This window comes from Solanum lycopersicum, chromosome 2 (genome assembly GCF_036512215.1).
Source record: "Solanum lycopersicum chromosome 2, SLM_r2.1".
Lineage (NCBI taxonomy): Eukaryota > Viridiplantae > Streptophyta > Magnoliopsida > Solanales > Solanaceae > Solanum > Solanum lycopersicum.
Window position 1 is genome coordinate 49,149,995 of NC_090801.1, and position 21,999 is coordinate 49,171,993.

The 21,999-nt window shown below is 29.8% G+C and overlaps 2 protein-coding genes and 1 long non-coding RNA gene across 3 annotated transcripts; 2 read left to right on the top strand and 1 right to left on the bottom strand.

Annotated features, from left to right (window-relative positions):
- Positions 1-7,205: 7,205 nt before the first annotated feature.
- Positions 7,206-8,319, bottom strand: LOC101258726 (ubiquitin domain-containing protein DSK2b-like). The gene is made up of 4 exons (XM_069294326.1): positions 8,145-8,319; positions 7,503-7,600; positions 7,265-7,354; positions 7,206-7,214 (listed from the first exon to the last, which is right to left on the bottom strand). The coding sequence occupies exons 1-4, from the start codon at positions 8,317-8,319 to the stop codon at positions 7,206-7,208; spliced, it is 372 nt and encodes a 123-aa protein (XP_069150427.1).
- A 7,808-nt stretch (positions 8,320-16,127) lies between these two features.
- Positions 16,128-19,602, top strand: LOC138341716 (uncharacterized). Its single transcript, XR_011214586.1, has 4 exons — positions 16,128-16,238; positions 16,602-19,191; positions 19,285-19,368; positions 19,465-19,602. It is a non-coding gene; the product is annotated as an uncharacterized lncRNA (long non-coding RNA).
- A 798-nt stretch (positions 19,603-20,400) lies between these two features.
- Positions 20,401-21,782, top strand: LOC138341715 (G2/mitotic-specific cyclin-1-like). The gene is made up of 5 exons (XM_069293342.1): positions 20,401-20,493; positions 20,597-20,818; positions 20,893-20,991; positions 21,082-21,260; positions 21,368-21,782. The coding sequence occupies exons 1-5, from the start codon at positions 20,431-20,433 to the stop codon at positions 21,528-21,530; spliced, it is 726 nt and encodes a 241-aa protein (XP_069149443.1). The 5' UTR covers positions 20,401-20,430; the 3' UTR covers positions 21,531-21,782.
- Positions 21,783-21,999: the final 217 nt, after the last annotated feature.

Below are 21,999 nucleotides of genomic sequence, written 5' to 3' on the forward strand. Positions count from 1 at the left end.
AAGTAAATTGATAAAATTTTCGACCTAATGTAACTGTGACTTCTGTTCGACTACAAAATAAAAAAATTCATAAATATTTACAAGTCCAAATCAAATAATATATCTAAACATTGAAAAGTATAAACTAATTTAAACTATATTAGCAACGAAGATAACAACTAAGAAAATTATGCATAAAAGAATAAAATTATGGAAAAATTACATATATATACACACATTTTGTTTTCATAATTTTCATTATTCCCTACTATTTTAAAAAAATTTCAAAATCACTTATTTTGAGCACACCAATTTCTAGATACATAATTCTCACTCCCCATATCCTCCATGTTTATCACATTCTAATTTCACTCCACAAATCTCTCTCATTTTTTTTATTATTGTGATCTTTTCAATTAATTTCTCCATTATGTTTATCACTTCATCCTAATTTGAATTTAAAAGATTTATCTCTCCAGAAAATTAATTTTAAATTGTTTTATCATCTTTACTTTGTTGGGTTTTTTTCATCGTTTTTTCCATTTTTTCTGATTTTTTTTTAATTTGTCCATGGTACTTATTTTTCATATATAAATTTTTGATAAATATATAAAAATTCTTTTAGTATTGAGATTGCTCAATATATTGAATATTGTATTTAATATTTAATCACTACAATATTTATTTTAAACGCGTATTATCTTTATAACTCAATTCTTTTTTGTTGTGATACATTAATAACTACACTTTATCACATTTTCACATAACACTTCGCGATCACTCTATATCAGATACATTATTATCAAACATAAAATCATACATTATATAAATAATGTATTTGAAACATAATAGCTTGTATCAAATTCTTAAAATTTTATATAATTTTACCATGTAAACAAATTATTACCATTAGAAATATAGATAAAACTGAAAATTGTAACATTTCAATTTATTGTATAAGAAATTAATAAGCTAACAATACTTTGTAATGTATATATTTGTAACAATGAAAAATTTATAAATTGAACGATTACAATTTGAAAATTATTAATCTGAAACATCACAATATTCTAAATAAAAACTTCCTCAACTATATTTCGAAAAAGAAAGTACAAGTTCTTCGATTGTGATCTTCTTATTTACAATGTCCACAACACTTTGTGTTAGCTTTTCATCTGAATTTTTCTTTCTTCTTTTTCTTGGTCGTCCAGACATCCTTTTACTTCTTTGTGGCAAGAAAATTTCTTCAAAAATGCATTCTGGAACTGGTAAATCGTCCTTATCGGCATTGATTCTTTTATGTTCACGATTGTAGTACCTCAATTTGAATATATCCGATTTTTTTAACCGATGTCTTCAATCTCCAAGAACAATCTTAAAAAAAAAATAAACTAATATATAGCTTTGTGTGTACCATGTATAGTAAAAAGAAGCATTGTTTCATGTATCGTTTTCAATAAAAGAAAAAGGAAAAAAAAGTTCAAGATATATTATTAACAGTATTCGTAATAGACCATAAATACAACCTAGGGTCTAACATATTATTGTTCACAACAAATCTTATGTGTCAGATATACATCAACTGACTTATATAAACTTTTCATATCTTTGTGACTTAATTACTCATGCATCTATAATGATACATTACAAAAAAAAAAATAAGATGAACGAATTAATATATACCTGATACTTTATAATAACCACACATTGATACATAGATCTAAAAAAGAATCGAACACTTATGCGACAAAATAGTAACGTATCAAGTTATAACTAACAATGTATCATGACAAATATATTAATAAACACACTCAAAAAAAAGTGTATGACTTAATTGCACATGGCTCCATAATGATACATTACAAAAATATAAGAAGAATGAATTGGCATATGTACATGATATTTTATAATAACCATAAATTGATACATAGATCTAAAATTCAACACATATGCGAAAAAGTAGTAATGTATAAGGTTGTAACTAGAATGTATCATGAATAATATATTAATAAATATATTTAAAAAATAAAAAAATGTGTGCCTTAATTACTCATGCCTCTATAATGATGCATTGCAGAAAATAAGAAGAACAAATTAACATGTACTCGTTACTTTATAATAACCACACATTGATACACAAATCTAAAAATCAACACAGTTGCGACGAACTCGTAATATATAAAGTTCTAACTAGAAGTGTATCATGATTAATATACTAACAAATACATTAAAAAAAAGTATGTGTCTTAATTATTCATGCCTCTATAATGATAGATTACAAATAATAAGAAGAACGAATAAACATGTACATGGTTCTTTATAATAACCACAATTGATACACAGATCGAAGAAGCCAACACATAGGCAGCAAACTAGTGATGTATCAACTTGTAACTAACAATCTTTAACACTTAAATATTCAAAAAGTAAAAAAAGAGTGTATTACAACACAATAATTCTGGTCACATACCTTTTGTTATCAGATATTATAACTCAAAAATTCAAGCTATGATCTATTTTGTATTTTGTCATTACAACCATTAAATTAGCTTTATCCATGTACATTTGCTTCACCTTCACATTTAAATTGTTTGAATGAACTATATATATTGTTATTTGTATGTAACATGAATTATCAATTCTTGATTCAAGTATATACGTTAAGAGAATGGTCCCCTTTTCTATCTTCAACACACACAATTGCACACATCAAAACATTGTATCTCTTCATCACTTTGAAAGGTTTCTTTAACAAAGAAAAGGGAAGGAATTTGAATTTTAAATTTCTCTGTTTTGTTAGGATTAACATCTGTCTAATTGATAAAGAAGATACGTAAGCGTAATTTATGAAATTTGATTAGATTTTCAGATTTATTTCCTGTTTTAGCGCAACATATTGAAAAGAGTAAGGATATAATATAATTTTAATCTTATAATATAGGATTTACGTAAGTTATACTAATATTATATTATAATTACGTATGCTTGAAACTAGATATGTAATCCTACAAGTATAATATGATCTTTATTGATATTTCCCTTGCTTTTTTCTTATAGAGTGTAAGATATGTTCAGACGATTGATACAAGACCTCACTTGAAGGAAGCGTGATCTTCAAATTCAAGGATGAACTACTTTTAAGGTTGTCATGGATTCTTCTAACATCTTCTTATCCATATCTTAAGACACATACATTAAACTATTAGCTTGTGTTTTCTAGCTTTCGCGGTTGCATCCTCATTATTGACTAATTAAAGTTTTGTACTTCCACTTTCCGTTTCAAGTGCTTAAATTTTGCAATATTTTAACTATTGATTGAGTTTATGAAAACTCAACCAAATTTTAAATTGCTTTTAGTTGTTTCTTTCATAATTTGATATTCATAACTACTCATGACGGGTTAAGTTGAGTTAGTAGTTAGTCCTCCCATTGAAGAATTAGTATGGACGCCATTCACTGTCGAAGAATCCGATGTAGTCTAACGACCTGGAGAAACAACATAGCATATAATTCCTCTGGGCCTACTGCAATAAGATGTCAACAGGAATATGAGCATCCGAGTTAAGTCCGAGATATATAGAGAGATAATGAGAAAGATGAGAATAAACTAACAATTATTTAATCCGGGGAATTCATGCAAGCTTGCCCTATCTAGAGTACTATCAACCACGTTCCTCACCACTTCCAGTGCCCCGTTCTCATATTCTGCAATTATTAAAGTCACCCACTGTTGATATGAGTTAAAATCACCCACAATTATTAGATTCCCTAACTCTAATAAATAAACACTAAGATTTTTGCCTAGTACTAGACTCTCTTAATCCCGTTAGTCGAACAAACAAGTATCCAACAACAAAAAGAGATTCCTACCAAAGACATGACCTGATAAAAGAGTAACTCATGTATAGATTCTTTGATTCTATTGTATTATGATATGACATTAAATTCATATTGATGTCGAGATCTACAAGTCTCTCAAATACAACTTTCTATCCCTCTCTTCTTTTATCACCTTCAATCATCATGTTTTCACACATACTGACCAATGCATGTGGAGGTCTACACAGGACATAAAAAGCCACACTCTCATCTTATCATGTGTTTTTTTGGGTCAGATGTGATAATTCTAATCTTAATGTCCCCGTATAGACTATATATCCATGCAATTTTTAGGAAATTTATCTTGTGGATACACATGGATTTACATTACTCGCAATCACTCCCATATAACATCTCTGATCTCGCTGCCATTGCATACAACTTGTGTTTCACTTTGTTAAGTGTTCACGTATAACACAACTGTCTTAGCACTCCTCCGTTTCAACAATCCTCTTTTAGCTTGTGTCACATCTTCATCAGTCATATCATTCTCCTCAAATATGAGAGCAAATATTTCCACTCTCTACATTTGGGCACCACTATCTCATCTAGTGATCTCATTCGAGTGATCTTATTATAATTTGCAGTGAACATAGTTTGTCAAATTTCTACTTTTTATAGGTAGTTTGTTTTATTTCTAATTAACCTAAATAAAAGGCTAAAACCAGAGTTCTTCGTCACTGTTCCAACTGTTCCAACCTCAGTTGACTTTCTCGCTAATTTAACCAATTAAAGAGTATCATCTAGAATAAGCTTTCATCATCCAACCTTTCTTCAGCTTATTCATAAGTGTAAAATAGTATTATACAGATCCCCACAATAAACCACCTTTTCCGGATACAAATTTATATCTCATCTCGTAATTTTCATACTAATATCACTCTTTTGTACAGTTCATTTCTTACATTTATATATTTTATCTGAATTTGTGTCTTCTATATCCCCACCAAACCCGCATCCTCAACCTATAAATTTCAATCAATATTTTTAACAAAAAAATAAACTCCTAACAGGTATAAATCCAAATCAGTTCTGTCGCCCTTATAAAATCTCAAATTTCATATACCATGTAACAATACAAAGAAGTTGTTCATTTATATAAAACATCACAAATAATGTGCATCACCAAAATATTAAGTGTATTGCTCCTAATAGGCAAGTTTTGCATTAAAATACTAGACTTAAGTAACATTTGAAAAATATTGTAAGAGGATTTTATTTGCTCCTAAATCAAGAGATCATTCCCTCCAAACCTAAGGGTATATTTACAGTTACAAAGATATCAAATTGGGAAATATATAGAATGATATTACCTGTTTCGTCAGCTTCTTCCTGATCTTATTCTTTGCATGCGGAAAAGATACTTTGTCAGAAGTGATAGACGCAAGGCAGAAAATTACCCCATTGATCCAAATAATCAGAGTAAAAATCTCGAGCCACTCACAAGTTTATCTTTTATCCAACCTAATTATAAAGGCTTAGACTATTTTTTGGCAAGTGAAATATGAATCTAAGTAATATTTCTTTTTCCTTTGGTGACTTGTAGGACAAGAAACAATGAGTAATAATGAGACAAGGAGATGCATATAATCATATCAGCTGAATCAGGAGGTGTGAGATTCTCCAGCCAAGTGAAAATCCATAGATATATGTCCATACTTACTGGTTTGATTGCGGCTGATCAAGGTAAGGAAATAGCCCTTGTTGTACTAGATATTCCTAAAAGGAAAAAGAACGATTGTAAAAAAATAGAAAGGAATGAAGGAAGAACATACCCGAAGAATTATGCACACATCATGATCTATGTCTAGAAATATATGAATAAAATCACGCGTCTTTTTGTTGAAGATGAATAAAATGCAATTTTTTTTCAAAAAAAAAAAACAATTATTTCCAGACACATATCAAAAGGATTCTCTTTTAAACCCTTGGTACCTCCAAATGGGCAATATAATGACTTTTAAATTATATAGATGAAAAATGTTCAATACGGAATGTCTTATATTGTGCTCAGAAAACATGTTTGATGAATCAGTGACACTTAACATTAATCTGACATAAAAACATACATCATGTTTAAGAGAAATAAATAAACATATTAATATTCTAATATATAATGAAATGATGATGAAAGCAGATTCAATGAACAATAAAGTCTGTAGACACATAAATAATAAAATCTGAAGTATAGTTCTGTATTGAAATAATAAAATCTGAAGGACAGTGTCTATCATGTCATACTTGACACTAAAATCTATAAAGTTTATTTTTGATAAATTAACATTGTCGGAGCTTAGCTTATTTAGATTAGTAAGAAAATGAATCTAAAAAAGCAATTGCAAGGGTTGAAAGTAGTTCAATGGTGTCCAATAAGAGAAACGAATAACAAATAGACAATATTTTTTTTGTTTGATTTTTTCTGTTGCTATTTTCCCCTTTGTTTTTCATAGTAAATGTTTTTATTCTTTTTCCTTACAGATGCCCAGCATTAATATTTAGTGTCATTTCAGTAATCAGTACGACCACTAATGAGAATGGTTACACTAAGCCACTACGACCGCATCAACATTTTCAACACATAGAGACACTACATTTTATAAACTCAATTGATTAGCCTGTGACCTCTTGGTGCATCTTTGACAATCTCTCTAAAACAATCTGATTCAAGTTCTCACTAGATCAATTTGCAAAAGCTTTTTCTGCACCAATTCTACTAAGCAAATTTCTAATACTCCCTGAATTTTAATTTGTTTGTCCTACTTTCTTTGTTAGTCTATTTAAAAAAGAATGTCTTTTTCTTGTTATGACAACTCTTTTAGTTCTAACTTTTCACATGTTCAAGACAACAAGACCACAAGATTAAAGGATGTTATGGAATTCTACCTATCTTTAGTTTAAGACCACGCAAAGGTCTTCTTTACTTTCTACAACTTCATGCCAAGTCAAAACCAAACAAAATAAATTGAAAAATGGTAGGAGTCATACTTTTACCTTTTTAATCTGTAATTCAACTTATTTACCTCTAGGTGTAAGTTTGCGACAAATCTACTAAGTGCCCGTTTGGATTGACTTATTTTAAGTATTTTTAAGCCAAACTATTTTTAAAGCACTTTTGTAGTATATGTGTAAAACAAAAAAGTGCTATTAAGTGGTGCATGCAGTGTGGCAAATCAAAAATAGTATGACTTTTGGCTTATAAGCTAAAAGCCCAGAGCCAATCCAAACAAGCTCTAAACATATTTCTAACATAACTTTTACCTCATTGAGTTCTTAAGTTATCATTAACCTTTATGTATCAAAAGAGAGTGATACCCGATTTTCTAGATTTGCCACACTACATGCACCACTTACACATTCTACAATTCCAACAAGCAAAACTTAAAGACAGCATGCAAAAATTCTTTACCTGCATCCTCTCAGATGACATCAACTGATGAATTAATTCAGGATTTGGCATCATATCCCCAAGATGAGAGTTGGGGTCGAGCCCCATAATCTAACCACCAAGATACTCAAGAAATGAGAAGCTTGACAAGAAATTCTCCATCACAAACAACAAAAAAAGAAAACCAGGAGAAAAAAGAATAAAAACTTAAACTCGATGACTGTTTGTAAGCTTTAATACAAATTAAATAAATAAATACCTGGTTTATGTGCTGCATTATCTGCGAGATGGATGGGTATCCTATTAACTGATTTTCAGAAGAGGCGCCAGGTATGCCACCTAGCATTCGCTGCAAATCTGATATGTCATCCAAACCACCAGGAGAGGGTCCCCAAATATTCCTAGAAGCATTTGATCAAGGAGCGGTATTCATTTGGGCACCTCCAACTGAAAAATAGAGAAAAAAAACAATACCCCGCTTATCAAAAGTAGTTGAAAAAGGGGGAAGGGGGGGGGGGGGGGGGGAAGCAAGATAATGAATGCTACATACATAAAACATTAGCTGATATAGTTAAAAGTATAAAATTGTTTTTAAGAAATCCTGACAAAATTATGCTAAACTTTGAAATATTTTTACCAGAGAAAAACAAAGAAAAAAAGTAGCTACAGAGAACAGGTGTTCAAATGTTCAAGTTCTAAGCACAAATTGCATGAGTATGATGACTTCATGGCACCCAAGCAGTTAAGATGCATGAAAGCATCTCCAAAATGAGAAATAGGAAAGAGATAAAAAGTTTCTTTTAATATGCAGAAGACCCTGGTGAACAAGATAGGAGATGAAGTAACAAGGTTAAATCTAGTGGCAAATAGAATTAGATCCACAAACTTGCTAGAAACTTACAGTCAGCTGATGCCCAAGGATCCGAAAGTGGATTCGTGTTTGGAGCAGGAGGATTAGCAGTTGCGTCAGAACCAGTAGCTGGAGGGTTAGTTGACCGGTTTCTGCCTTGTTCCTGGGCTCCCAAAAGAGCCACGAACGGGTTTGTCCCTGAATTATTTCTTGTATCTCCAGCCATGCTTGTTACATTCAGAAATGGCTCTTGGACATTCTCATACATGTGCCTTAGCATGTTAAATTCCTCAGGAAACGATTTAGTGTGGCTCAATGACTATTGAATAGTTCTTATCGTCTCATGCATGAGTTCATTACGTGCAGCCTCCCATGTCTGGAGAAATATAGCAGGGTCATTGAATATGTGTGGGAGCTCAGGATTAAGATTCACATACTCTCGCATTTGAGGACTGTTCACGATAAAGTTGAATATGATTTCTGGGTCATTCCTTAGATCCTGAACTAGAGGCATATTCAATATCTCTCTCATCATGTTGGAGTCATGTTGCTGGACCTGCTCAAAATCTGGAAGTCCAGCTCCAAACGAACCACCTCTACTTCCAAGTCCAGAAAAGAGTGGACCTCCACCGACTCTAACAAACAGCCCCCTATAGTGGGAACAGCAACCCTGGGAGCATCCTGATTAGCATTTGGATTTTTAACATTGGTTGCACTAGCAGAAGCAGCTGCGGCAGAACCTCGAATAAGATGAACTGTGTGGTCTGCCTCCAGACCTGCTCGCCATAAATAATAAAATTAAATTTACTATGATTCTTATTCTGACAGCTGATAACAAGCAACAAGAGAGCAGATAAAATAGAAGCTCCATGCATCTTGATAGTATAAGATTCCAAAGCTCAATGCAGAATGTTATGTGGTTATAAGTAATCAATCATGAATCAGATCAACATAATTGGCATTAAGTAGCATCATGTTAAAGACAAGAGAATACATGCTAAATCAAATATTTGTAGTAAAATGGAAACTGAACTGCAACAAATATGCAGATTCCCTGCTATTGCAGATCCACGTACACAACTTCATACTCTAATAAAAGCAAAATAAACCCAATACTACTGCATCATTCCTCTATATTACTTTTTTCCACTTTTTGACCTTTACCTATTTCTTATCCCAAGACAAAACATGCCAGATTAGGGAGCATACTGTAACAAATAAGCAAGACTTTAAATCTATTAGAATCGAAATTTGGTCCAAATGCATTAACACACAACTTATCGATTATTTCCATCTATTCTGGAAAGAACACAAACAAAGAGGTTAAATTTGCACACAGAGATTAAATTTGCACTTCTTAATCGAGAAATTAAGTAATATTTTGTCAACGTAATCCTACCTATCAAGATGGAGAGAATGAGCTCATGACGTCAAGTATTGTACGTAGGAGTCGAATGTAAGCTTTCAAAAATTACTACTCCCTTCAATTGCAGGATATCTCCTTCACAACCGTCAAAGAAGATACTTCTACATTCTAAGAATATCCACAATCTCAACACCCACTAATAGTTCCAATGAATTATTTTCTAAAACCAGATTCTCCTCCATTTTAGGAAACAACTTCTATATGCATTATTTTTTTTCTTGTTAAAACAGTTCTCAATGCATTATTTTCCACAATGAACAAATAATTTAAATTACTCCTCAGAACAGGAAAATGCATTAGCATACAATCCCAAGCCAACCGAAGTACAGTTCTCTACATTCAGTAGTTAAAGCCCAAAAAAATATGAACTTTCAGATATTTAACATGCACCTCTATATAACATACAAGTTACAAAACATACAAATATTCTTTTAAATAATTATTTTTTAACAATGTTTACAACATTAATATCACAAACCCAAAAAAGTTCGTAATTGAGGTACATTTGATTGATTGATCAACAACATGAGTAATAAAAAGTAAACACAAATAATTCAGCATTACTAATAAAGTAGCAAAAAAATATTTAGATAAGCGAAATTAATTATTACCACATTTTTTTAGGGTTTGATCATCCTTTTAGATCCGGCCGTTATAGATATCTTTCTGCTCCTCAGCAGGGATATCAGTCGGCTGGGAAAGGATGGACTTGAATAATCCGACGGTGGAATCGAGGCTGACTTGAACAGATAACTTGGAGTCGTTGACACATCGGATGTTTATGGTGACCGTTTCACCACCGCCGGCGATGTCGCTGGAATCGTCTTTCACCGTTTGATAAGAATCACCTCCGTCCATACTGAAATTCCGTCTCCTCAGCAACAAGTATGAAAAATGTGGATTGAATCGGTGAGAATGAGAGTAGAAGAAATTGAAGAGGTAGCTTAGCTCAGTGCATTTCACACTTAGACGGAAAGAGCCAAAAGAGTGAAGTAACTGAAATTGTTTTGGTGTTTATATAAGAACAAAAACATTACACTACTTCCACGTGTTCATTTCATATGTCATATTTGTTTATTTATTTTAGTTAATTCACTTGATTAAAGTTATTTTAATTTATTTCTCTCTTTCTTTAAATCTTTCTATGAGGGTCGATTATTTTTTAAGGTGATTTTTTTTATAATGGACCGATTTTCTTCAAAAAGTAATATTTTTTTTATATTATTTATTTTCGTATAATAACATTCTACCTATAACATAAAATAGAATTCATTATCACAATATATTTTTTGTAAAATCACAGGTTGGAATGATTTGGTATTTCATTAAAAATAATTAAACCTAATATGTTGATTTATCAAAATTATAAACCAAAATACACTAAGATAAAATTGATTCTTCTATTTCAATTTTAATTAATTAGTTCTTTCGATTTTCTTAAAATTACACAATGATTGAAAAAGAGATCAAATATATTTTTACTTTTACCTAGGTCAAAGGTTTGGAACTTGTAAATTATAAAAGTTAACTAAATGTGTAGTTCACTACTCGAGGCTAGAAGGGCAGAATCTTTACTACCTATTGCATATAAATAGGCTGAGATGACGAAGTGGATGCGCCTTGATTTCCTCAAATTCCTTACTTAATGTCGCAATGGAGTCTTCACCCCTGCCTTTAGAAGAGAAAGTCATCATATTGTATTTGATTTTCATGTGTTTAGCTAACCATCTTCATATTAAGCGGTTAATTTTACATGAGTACAAAATAATTTTATTGAAATATCAATATATTCAGTCTGATAAGATTCAAGCCTATAGTTATTTGGATACAAATTAAAATATTTATAAAGTAAATTGTTAAAATTTTCGACCTGATGTAACTGTGACTTCTGTTCGACTACAAAATAAAAAAATTCATAAATATTTCCAAATTCAAATCAAATAATATATCTAAACATTGAAAAGTACAAACTAATTTAAAATATATTAGCAACGAAGATAACAATAAAGAAAATTATGCATAGAAAGAATAAAATTATGGAAAAATTACATATATATACACGCATTTTGTTTTCATAATTTTCATTATTCCCTACTATTTAAAAAAAAATTCAAAATCCCTTATTTTGAGCACAACAATTTCTGGATACATAATTCTCACTCCCCATATCCTCCATGTTTATCACATTCTAATTTCACTCCACAAATCTCTCTCATTTTTTATTATTGTGATCTTTTCAATTAATTTCTCCATTATGTTTATCACTTCATCCTAATTTGAATTTAAAAGATTTATCTCTCCAGAAAATTAATTTTAAATTGTTTTATCATCTTTACTTTGTTGGGTTTTTTTCATCGTTTTTTCCATTTTTTCTGATTTTTTTTTTAATTTGTCCATGGTACTTATTTTTCATATATAAATTTTTGATAAATATATAAAAATTCTTTTAGTATTGAGATTGCTCAATATATTGAATATTGTATTTAATATTTAATCACTACAATATTTATTTTAAACGCGTATTATCTTTATAACTCAATTCTTTTTTGTTGTGATACATTAATAACTACACTTTATCACATTTTCACATAACACTTTGCGATCACTCTATATCAGATACATTATTATCAAACATAAAATCATACATTATATAAATAATGTATTTGAAACATAATAGCTTGTATCAAATTCTTAAAATTTTATATCATTTTACCATGTGAACAAATTATTACCAATTAGAAATATAGATAAAACTGAAAATTGTAACATTTCAATTTACTGTATCAGAAATTAATAAGCTAACAGTACTTTTTAATGTTGTAACAATGAAAAATTTATAAATTGAACTATTACAATTGAAAATTATTAATCTGAAACATCACAATATTCTAAATAAAAACTTCCTCAACTATATTTCGAAAAAGAAAGTACAAGTTCTTCGATTGTGATCTTATTTACAATATCCACAACACTTTGTGTTTGTGGTTAGCTTTTCATCTGAATTTTTCTTTCTTCTTTTTCTTGGTCGTCCAGACATCCTTTTACATCTTTGTGGCAAGAAAATTTCTTCAAAAATGCATTCTGGAACTGATAAATCGTCCTTATCTGGCATTGATTCTTTTATGTTCATGATATTAGTACCTCAATTTAAATATATCCGATTTTTTTTAACAGATGTCCTCAATCTCCAACAACAATCTTCAAAAAAATAAACTAATATATAGCTTTATGTGTACCATGTATAGTAAAAAGAAGCATTGTTTCATGTATCATTTTCAATAAAAAAAAATAAAAAAAAAGTTCAAGATACATTATTAACAGTATTCGTAATAGACCATAAATACAACCTAGGGGCTAACATATTATTGTTCACAACAAATCTTATTTGTCAGATACACATCAACTGACTTATATAAACTTTTCATATCTTTGTGACTTAATTACTCATGCATCTATAATGATACATTACAAAAAAAAATAAGATGAACGAATTAATATATACCTGATACTTTATAATAACCATACATTGATACATAGATCTAAAAAAATTGAACACATGCGACAAACTAGTAACGTATCAAGTTGTAACTAACAATGTATCATGACAAGTATATTAATAAACACACTCAAAAAACAAACAAAAAAAAAGTGTATGACTTAATTACACATGGCTCCATAATGATACATTACAAAAATAGAAGAAGAATGAATTGGCATATGTACATGATATTTTATAATAACCATAAATTGATACATAGATCTAAAATTCAACACATATGCGAAAAAGTAGTAATGTATAAAGTTGTAACTAGAATGTATCATGATTAATATATTAATAAATATATTTAAAAAAACAAAAAATGTGTGTCTTAATTACTCATGCCTCTATAATGATGCATTGCAGAAAATAAGAAGAACAAATTGACATGTACCTGTTACTTTATAATAACCACACATTGATACACAAATCTAAAAATCAACACAGTTGCGACAAACTCGTAATATATCAAGTTCTAAATAGAAGTGTATCATGATTAGTATACTAACAAATACATTAAAAAAAAGTATGTGTCTTAATTATTCATGCCTCTATAATGATAGATTACAAATAATAAGAAGAACGAATAAACATGTACATGGTTCTTTATAATAACCACAAATTGATACACAGATCTAAGAAGTCAACACATAAGCAGCAAACTAGTGATGTATCAACTTGTAACTAACAATGTTTAAAACTTAAATATTCAAAAAGTAAAAAAAGAGTGTATTACAACACAATAATTCTGGTCACATACCTTTTGTTATCAGATATTATAACTCAAAAATTCAAGCTATGATCTATTTTGTATTTTATCATTACAACCATTAAATTAGCTTTATCCATGTACATTTGTTTCACCTTCACATTTAAATTGTTTGAATCAACTATATATATTGTTTTTTGTATGTAACATGAATTATCAATTCTTGATTCAAGTATTACGTTAAGAGAATGGTCCCTTTTTCTATCTTCAACACACAAAATTGCACACATCAAAACATGGTATCTCTTCATCACTTTGAAAGGTTTCTTCAACAAAGAAAAGGGAACGGATTTGAATTTTAAATTTCTTTGTTTTGCTAGCATTAGCATCTGTCTAATTGATAAAGAAGATACGTAAGCGCAATTTATGAAATTTGATTAGATTTTCAGATTTGTTTCCTTTTTTAGCGCGACATATTTAAAAGAGTAGGGATATAATGTAATTTTAATCTTATACTATATGATTTATGTAAGTTATACTAAAATTATATTATAATTATGTATGCTTGAAAGTAGATATGTAATCTCCTACAAGTATAATATGGTCTTTATTGATATTTGGAATAATGCCCAAGTACCCCCTCAACCTATGCCCAAAATCTCAGAGACACACTTATACTATACTAAGGTCCTATTACCCCCCCTAAACTTATTTTATTAATAATTTTTTACCCCTTTTCGACCTACGTGTCACTATCTTGTGGGCCCAACGAAGGTTGACTTTTTTTTTTCAAACTAGTGCCACGTAGGCTAAAAAGGGGTAGAAAATTACTTATAAAATAAGTTCAGGGGGGTAATAGGACCTTAGTATAGTATAAGTGTGTCTCTGGGATTTCGGGCATAGGTTGAAGGGGTACTTGTGCATTATCCCTTGATATTTCACTTGCTTTTTTCTTAGAGTGCAAGACATATTCAGACGATTGATACAAGACCTCACTTGAAGGAAGCGTGATCTTCAAATTCAAGGATGAACTACTTTTAAGGTTGTCATGGATTCTTCGACATCTTCTTGTCCATATCTTAAGACACATACATTAAACTATTAGCTTGTGTTTTCTAGCTTTCGCGGTTGCATCCTCATTATTGACTAATTAAAGTTTTGTACTTCCACTTTCCGTTTCAAGTGCTTAAATTTTACAATGTTTTAACTATTGATTGAGTTTATGAAAACTCAAACAAATTTTAAATTGCTTTTAGTTGTTTCTTTCATAATTTGATTTCATAACTACCATGACGGGTTAAGTGGAGTTAGTAGTTAGTCCTCCCATTGAAGAATTAGTATGGACGCCATTCACGATAATTTAAATCGTGACATAAAATTTCTATTAAAATCAGTCCTCAAAATGCCACGAAAGCTCACTGTGAAACTCAAGGAGAAAGTGAAAAGTTCATACCATCTAAATTAGATCCTTAACTTCCGGCAATCAATAACCAGCAAGAGCATTGCACAATATGAAATGAGCAACTTTTCTTGACAGAATTGATACAAATACTCTTTTAAAGGAGATGGTGTTGAGGTTGCATTAAGCTTCTAAATTTCACTTACCCCCGAATTCTGTTGTTATAAATAAATGGAAAAGTGTTAAAATTGCTTCGGAATTATGTGAAATAAATGTCATAATTAAATTTTATTTTTCATAGCTAAAATTTATAATATTTAACTGCAAATTCTAATTTGTCGATATTATAGCAACATGTTTTTTTAGATGAATTTTTTCAATCAAAATTTAATAAATTATAAGACAACATATTTTTTATGAATTAGATACATTATTAGTGATTAAATAATGTGTCACAGATTACTTTAAATTCGTTATTAACACTACCAAACAAATGAAGTCAATTAATTTTTTTGGTGGAAAATTTTAGTGGACAAAACTTTGCTATGTATTTTTATGTTTGGTCATTAAAAGTATGTTTCTCATATATTTAAGCACGAAAAGTAAACTTTTATCACTAAAACGAATAATTAGTGACGAATTTGATATCATAGCTAATAATTTCGTTTATATATCATATTTATTGTAATGTAATTATATTAATCACTTTTAAATCTTTATACTAAACCATATAAATGACATCATATTATCGTTATCCAGTTGATTGAGTTGTGTGAGAAAAAGAATAACAAAAAGAGCGTGAGCAATAAATGCTCTTCGATAAGAATTTGTTGCTATGTCTATTTAAATTGATAAGTAGCTAATCTAATATTATTTATTATAATATGCTCGTTAAATAAGGAAATCGGAAAGAGTGTGGTGGTTTGTTTTGGAAGTTTGGGTGGGGATAAAATCTGAAAGTCGTCATTAGTTGATGATCAAATTCCTTTCACATTTGAGAGGTTGAAATTTGAAGAAATAAAAAAATTCACAGGTGGTTTTTATGTATGGAAAGGTGCCCAGGTGGTTTTTACGTATGTTTTTTACGTTTTCTCCATTCAATATATATTGTATGTAACTTAATAATAATTTGGGTCTTTCTTTTATTTTATTGTTATAATTATTTAACAAAATATCAAGTGTAGGTATTATTATTATTATTATATGCAATTAAATATTAGTGATATTATATTATATGGAAACTATTACGATGTATATTTAGAAAAATTGGAACTTAACCACTTGAAGTATGAAAAATATGGTAGTTGAAATGTTAATTGACATCAAGATTTAGGAACTTAATCATAAACTTGGGTGTATTTTTTGGTCAAGGATAAACACATAGTAATATGAGTGTTGTGAGTTTTGAATCTTATTGTTGCTATTTATTTGAATAGATTGCTTTGAGTTGGAAGTTAACCAAAAGGGAAAGGCTCAAGTTTCGGAGTGAATTTATGATTGATCGGGCAAGTGAATTTTCTAAACCCTTATTAAGTGTATGAAATTCGCGTATTTCTTGTGGTATGTGTTTGGGAAAAATAGGATTTGATGAAGGGTTGACTTGTCCACCTTGATTAATTCTAATGATGAAAAGGGATGATAAAGGTAACGTGATTAATTGTTTGTGTGTGATGGATTGAGAATGGTACGAGTACCAATGTTATAAATGCAAAGTTTATTACTATAGAATGTGGATTGTAATCCGAGAATGCCAACGCATATGGGCATTAGTCGATATATTATTGACTTTATTTATTATGTGTGATTATATTCTTTACTGAACACATATTATTGTGATAATTGAGATGATTATATGTCATAGCGACATTTAATGTATTGAGATGTTTCATCACCATCTTTATTTGATATCATATTGTGCACATGCATTGACATGATATTGAATATGAGTAAAGGTCTGACACGTGAAAATCGTTCGTGTTGAGATCGAGTTATGATTATTTTGCTACGTGGAGATCGTCTCTGAGACGGAGAAGTTATGATTATAATTTGGGCACGTGAATATTGTCTGTGCGAAAGTTATTTAATTTATGATAGTGCGTTGAGATTGTCAGCACAGACACGTGGAGATCGTCCGTGTGGGTATATGGATCTCGCGAGTTCCCCATAAGTCATGAACTCTCAATATGTTTTCGAGGAGTATCATGTATATACAATTAAGAGAGTACAATTGGTATTTTTAGGCATATCATTTCATGGTGTCATATTGGATTGCATCCCATAACATCCTTCATTTTTTATGATTATATATTTTACTGGTGGTTGGAAAGTACTTGATATATGGTTACCTCTATTCAATGAACTTGATCTGTGTATTGCTAAAATTGTGAGTGCCTTTTTGTGGAGGTTGTAATTGATGAATATTGAGCTTGTTGTTGAGAATATGTGATTGTTAGAATGTTGTTGAGATATGTGCTTGTAAATGGTGAAATGTTAGGTTGAGTTGGTTTATGCAAGTTGTAGTTGTGGAGGTTCGTTTGGGGTGTAAGAGTACCTGTATTTTATCCTTTTAGCTTGTGTTCGGATGTTTACTTGCTGAGTATCGTATGATTTGGTAATCTTCTACAATTTTTTATAGGTTATTAGCATGAACAGTTGTACGTGATATTTTCTCTTCTCCTTGTACGAGACTTTTATGGAGATTTATGAGGTGGTTGCTTGTCATTTATGCGGACCTTCTTACCCATATTTATGATCTTGTTGTACTCTAGAAACAATGTCATATGAGACTTGTATTTTTCTTTTGATTCATTTGTAATACTTCAGAGGTTTGTACACGTGACAATCAGGTTTTGGAAGTTTAATCAAGTTGACCTTATTTTTCACAGTATTTTATAGTATTAGATTTTTATTCATGTTTTAATTCCGCATTCACTATATTAGTTGGGTTTTAGATTGACTTGTCTCCATGAGATAAGATAAATGTAATTACGTCCATTTTTGAGTCGTGTGACATATAATATGATATAAATAATTAAGAAAATTATGTTTCATCATAGGATATTTTTTTAAATTTATTTTTATTTATAATTTTGATATATTTTTCCAACGGCTATATATTACGTGAAGGCTTTTGTGTAATTAGAATATAGATTATGCAGTGACTAGCGGTCAACTATACATTTAATTGCCTATAAATAGCAATTATAATTTTTTTTTAAAAAAAAAATAAAGCAAATATGACAAGTTAATTAAGTGACAATCTCATAGTATAGAATATATGACTCAAATCCAGTTAAATCAAGAAATTATAGAAAGTAATTTAGCAGTCTACATGTTTGTATTAATTTGTCACAACGGTCATATTTTATTTTTTTTTGGTAGTATATAAAGCGATGTCACATCTAATTATCTTTCACCAAGACATAATATACAAATACATTATTTTCTCCCTTCTCTTCTTTTCATTTGTTCAACAACAAAAATGGACCAGAATTAATTCACAAATGTGCACGGTAACTATTTGGAATTTCGTTGTTCACTTTTTTTTTATATTTGATTTTTGGTATACAAATTTTTTGTTTAATTAAAGATTAATTTTTTTTGATATATGAATGAAAGGTGGTAACGCACAAATTGTCAAGATTGGAGGGGAGAGGACACAAACTAGAAGAGCACTTAGTGTTATTAACCAGAATTTAGTCGGAGCTCATCGATATCCTTGCATTGTTAATAAGCGCGAATTATCACAGTAATCCTTGTTTCAATCTTTAAATTATTATTTTTTGATGTGTTTTCGTTTTATATAATTAATTTGGGGTTTTCTTTCTCTTGATTTTAGAACAAATGAGAGGTTAGACCATAAACGTCAAATTTAATTTTTTTTTTAATTTTGTATATAGATTTTAGTAATGTCACTATTGCTTAATTATATTTTTGGTTAGTTAGCTGATACATAAAGCATAAATTTTTAAATGAAGGAAATTTGGTGCTACACAAATTGGTACCTTACACCAACATTACCTCGAGGTAAAAAAATTCGATCTCATATCACGTGAAAAATTAAAACATAAAAGTTGATTTCTTAAAATTTTTAAAGTGTACTCGAATGACTTTGAACAGGAAACCAAGAAACCAAAACCAGCTATTGGAGATTTTACAATATGGGAGGAACATGACACAAATGAATCATTATCAAATGACAAGGTCACACAAATTGTTAGAAAATTTATTTTTAATTTTACTTTCTAGTGGTATTAATTTGTGTTGATGATCTATACATATGCGCGATTACAAATTCAGGAGGTGGAGATTGAAATGGAGGATGTGTTTGAGGAGGCGTTAATAGACATTGACAATGATGATGCAAAAAACCCTCTTGCTGGAGTTGAATATGTGGGAGATTTGTATGCCTACTACAGGAAAATGGAGGTTAGTCTAGTTTCGTTAAAAGGATCTAAGTTATATATAGCGCGAATAATGTTTACATGTTGTAAAGTTATACGTTATTGTTGGTCAACTTAATTTGATAGTATTATAAACATAAATATTTTGTTAGTGCGCAAAACTTTCTTCTGAAAATTTCAGCTTTGTTGAGGTAAATTTCATAAGTAATGAGGTAGGTATGTAGTCTTCATTCAATCATTTGATTGTTAATTGAGTTTCAACTGAAAAAATATTTTTTTTTTCAAATCGAGAATTTTTTTTAGGGTTAGTGATGCAAGGTTTATTAGAAGCTTGGTGGATAATTGGGCCGCACCCTCAAAGTAAAATTTTTAGGTTTCAAACGTTACTACCTTTTATAACAAACTACAATAACTATTCTTTCACTATTGATGGATTGTTTAATTACAAGACTATATAAATTTATCATGTCTTCTTAAATTATCAACCTTATGGTTAGTTAAAACTTTTAATATCAATTACTTCCTTTCCTTGATTAACATAACACATACACGTTAGATGTAATTTAATTAAGTACCTTACTAATATATCACTCAATTTGTTAGTCAAAATATCTTTTTTTCTTTTTTGACAAATCTTTAATTTCAACTTTTCACATAATATATTTAAAATTTAAAATCATGTAAATGACATTTTAAACATTCCATGTATATGATAAAGGAAGATTTATATTTTAATAAACTCTGTACCAAGTCAAAACAAATGGTGTAGAGTACCTTTCTCTACCTATTTTACTTTTTTCTGAAATTACATGTAATATTGCCCAATGTATTTCAGGTTTATAGTTGTGTTTCACCAAACTATATGGAACAACAATCTGAGATCAATGGGAATATGAGAGGTGTACTCATAGACTGGATCATTGAGGTAATTAAATTGAATATTTGGAAATAATCAGAATTAATTAAAGGTATACATACCATTAAAACGTTAATTAACTTTTTTTATAATTATTCTCATAAACTAACAGGTACATGACAAGTTCGAGCTCAAGGAAGAGACATTATTTCTTACTGTTAATTTGTTAGACCGATTTTTAGAGAAACAAGTTGTTGCCAAAAACAAACTGCAGCTTGTTGGTCTCGTTGCCTTTCTAATAGCAGGCAAATACGAGGAGATTTTACCCCCTCTTGTGCAGGAATTGGTGATTATTTCGTATGAAAACTACAACAAAAAAGACGTTATTGAAATGGTAAAAATAATCATCGCAGTTATTTTCGATATTTCATAAATTAATTTTTAGATTCCTAATCAATTTTACTGCAGGAGAAATTGATGCTCAACACATTGCAGTACAATATGTCCTTTCCAACTGCATACGTTTTTATGAGAAGATTTCTCAAAGCTACTCAAGCTGATAAAAAGGTTAGATTTCGTATTTTATTTAATTCAATTTTCATATATAGTATGCATCTGCACAATTCTGAATTACTTTGTTGTAATAATATGTACCAGCTAGAGGAATTGTCTTTCTTTTTAATCGAGCTTTGTCTCGTGGAATATGAGATGTTGATGAATTCACCATCATTTATGGCTGCTGCGGCAATCTATACAGCTCAATGCACGCTCTATGGCGTCAAGCAATGGAGTACAACTTGTGAATGGCATACAGGGTATTCAGAAGAATCACTTATGTGAGTACATCGAGTATACTAATGAATTACTTCGTTTTTCTATATTGTAATTCTCTCTTTTACTACTTATTCTAATTATTTTGCTTCTTTGCAATTCTTTAATTTAGGGAATGCGCAAAATTGATAGTGAGGTATCACGAGAAGGCAAAAACAGGGGAACTAATAGGGGTGCATAATAAGTATAACGCATCCAAATTTGGGTATGTAGCAAAAGTTGAGCCAGCATATTTTCTGGTCCAAGACTCACTAGGAACAAACTTTACGCGATAATATCATTAAACAATAGGATATATCTTGTGCAAGTTCGAGTTAATGAGCCTGAAAGAAGTTACTAGTAACTGTTTGTTGCCCTAGTTGTGAATCTTGTTAGCACTATTTATTTTATTTTTCCTTGAAAAATTCATGAGGTTTTTTATTCACGTTCAATTTGGAAACATACCTGGTTATATTTTAATGAGGTTATGGAATTTATGGAAAAACTTTATCTGGTTATACCTGGTTCATTTGATATTTAAATTTTTAATTTGGTAGTATAAATATTCTTCATTTGATTGTCCCCACGTTTTTTCTTTGAAACATCTCAAAGATACATTTCAAACATTATGACTTATGTCTATTAAAGATATTTAAATCATGTTTTGATAATATTTTAGCAATCATGATGATCTCAAAAATGTTTTGTATTCAATATTCTAATATTCTGATTTTCAACAATTTCAATTGATATAATATCGGATTT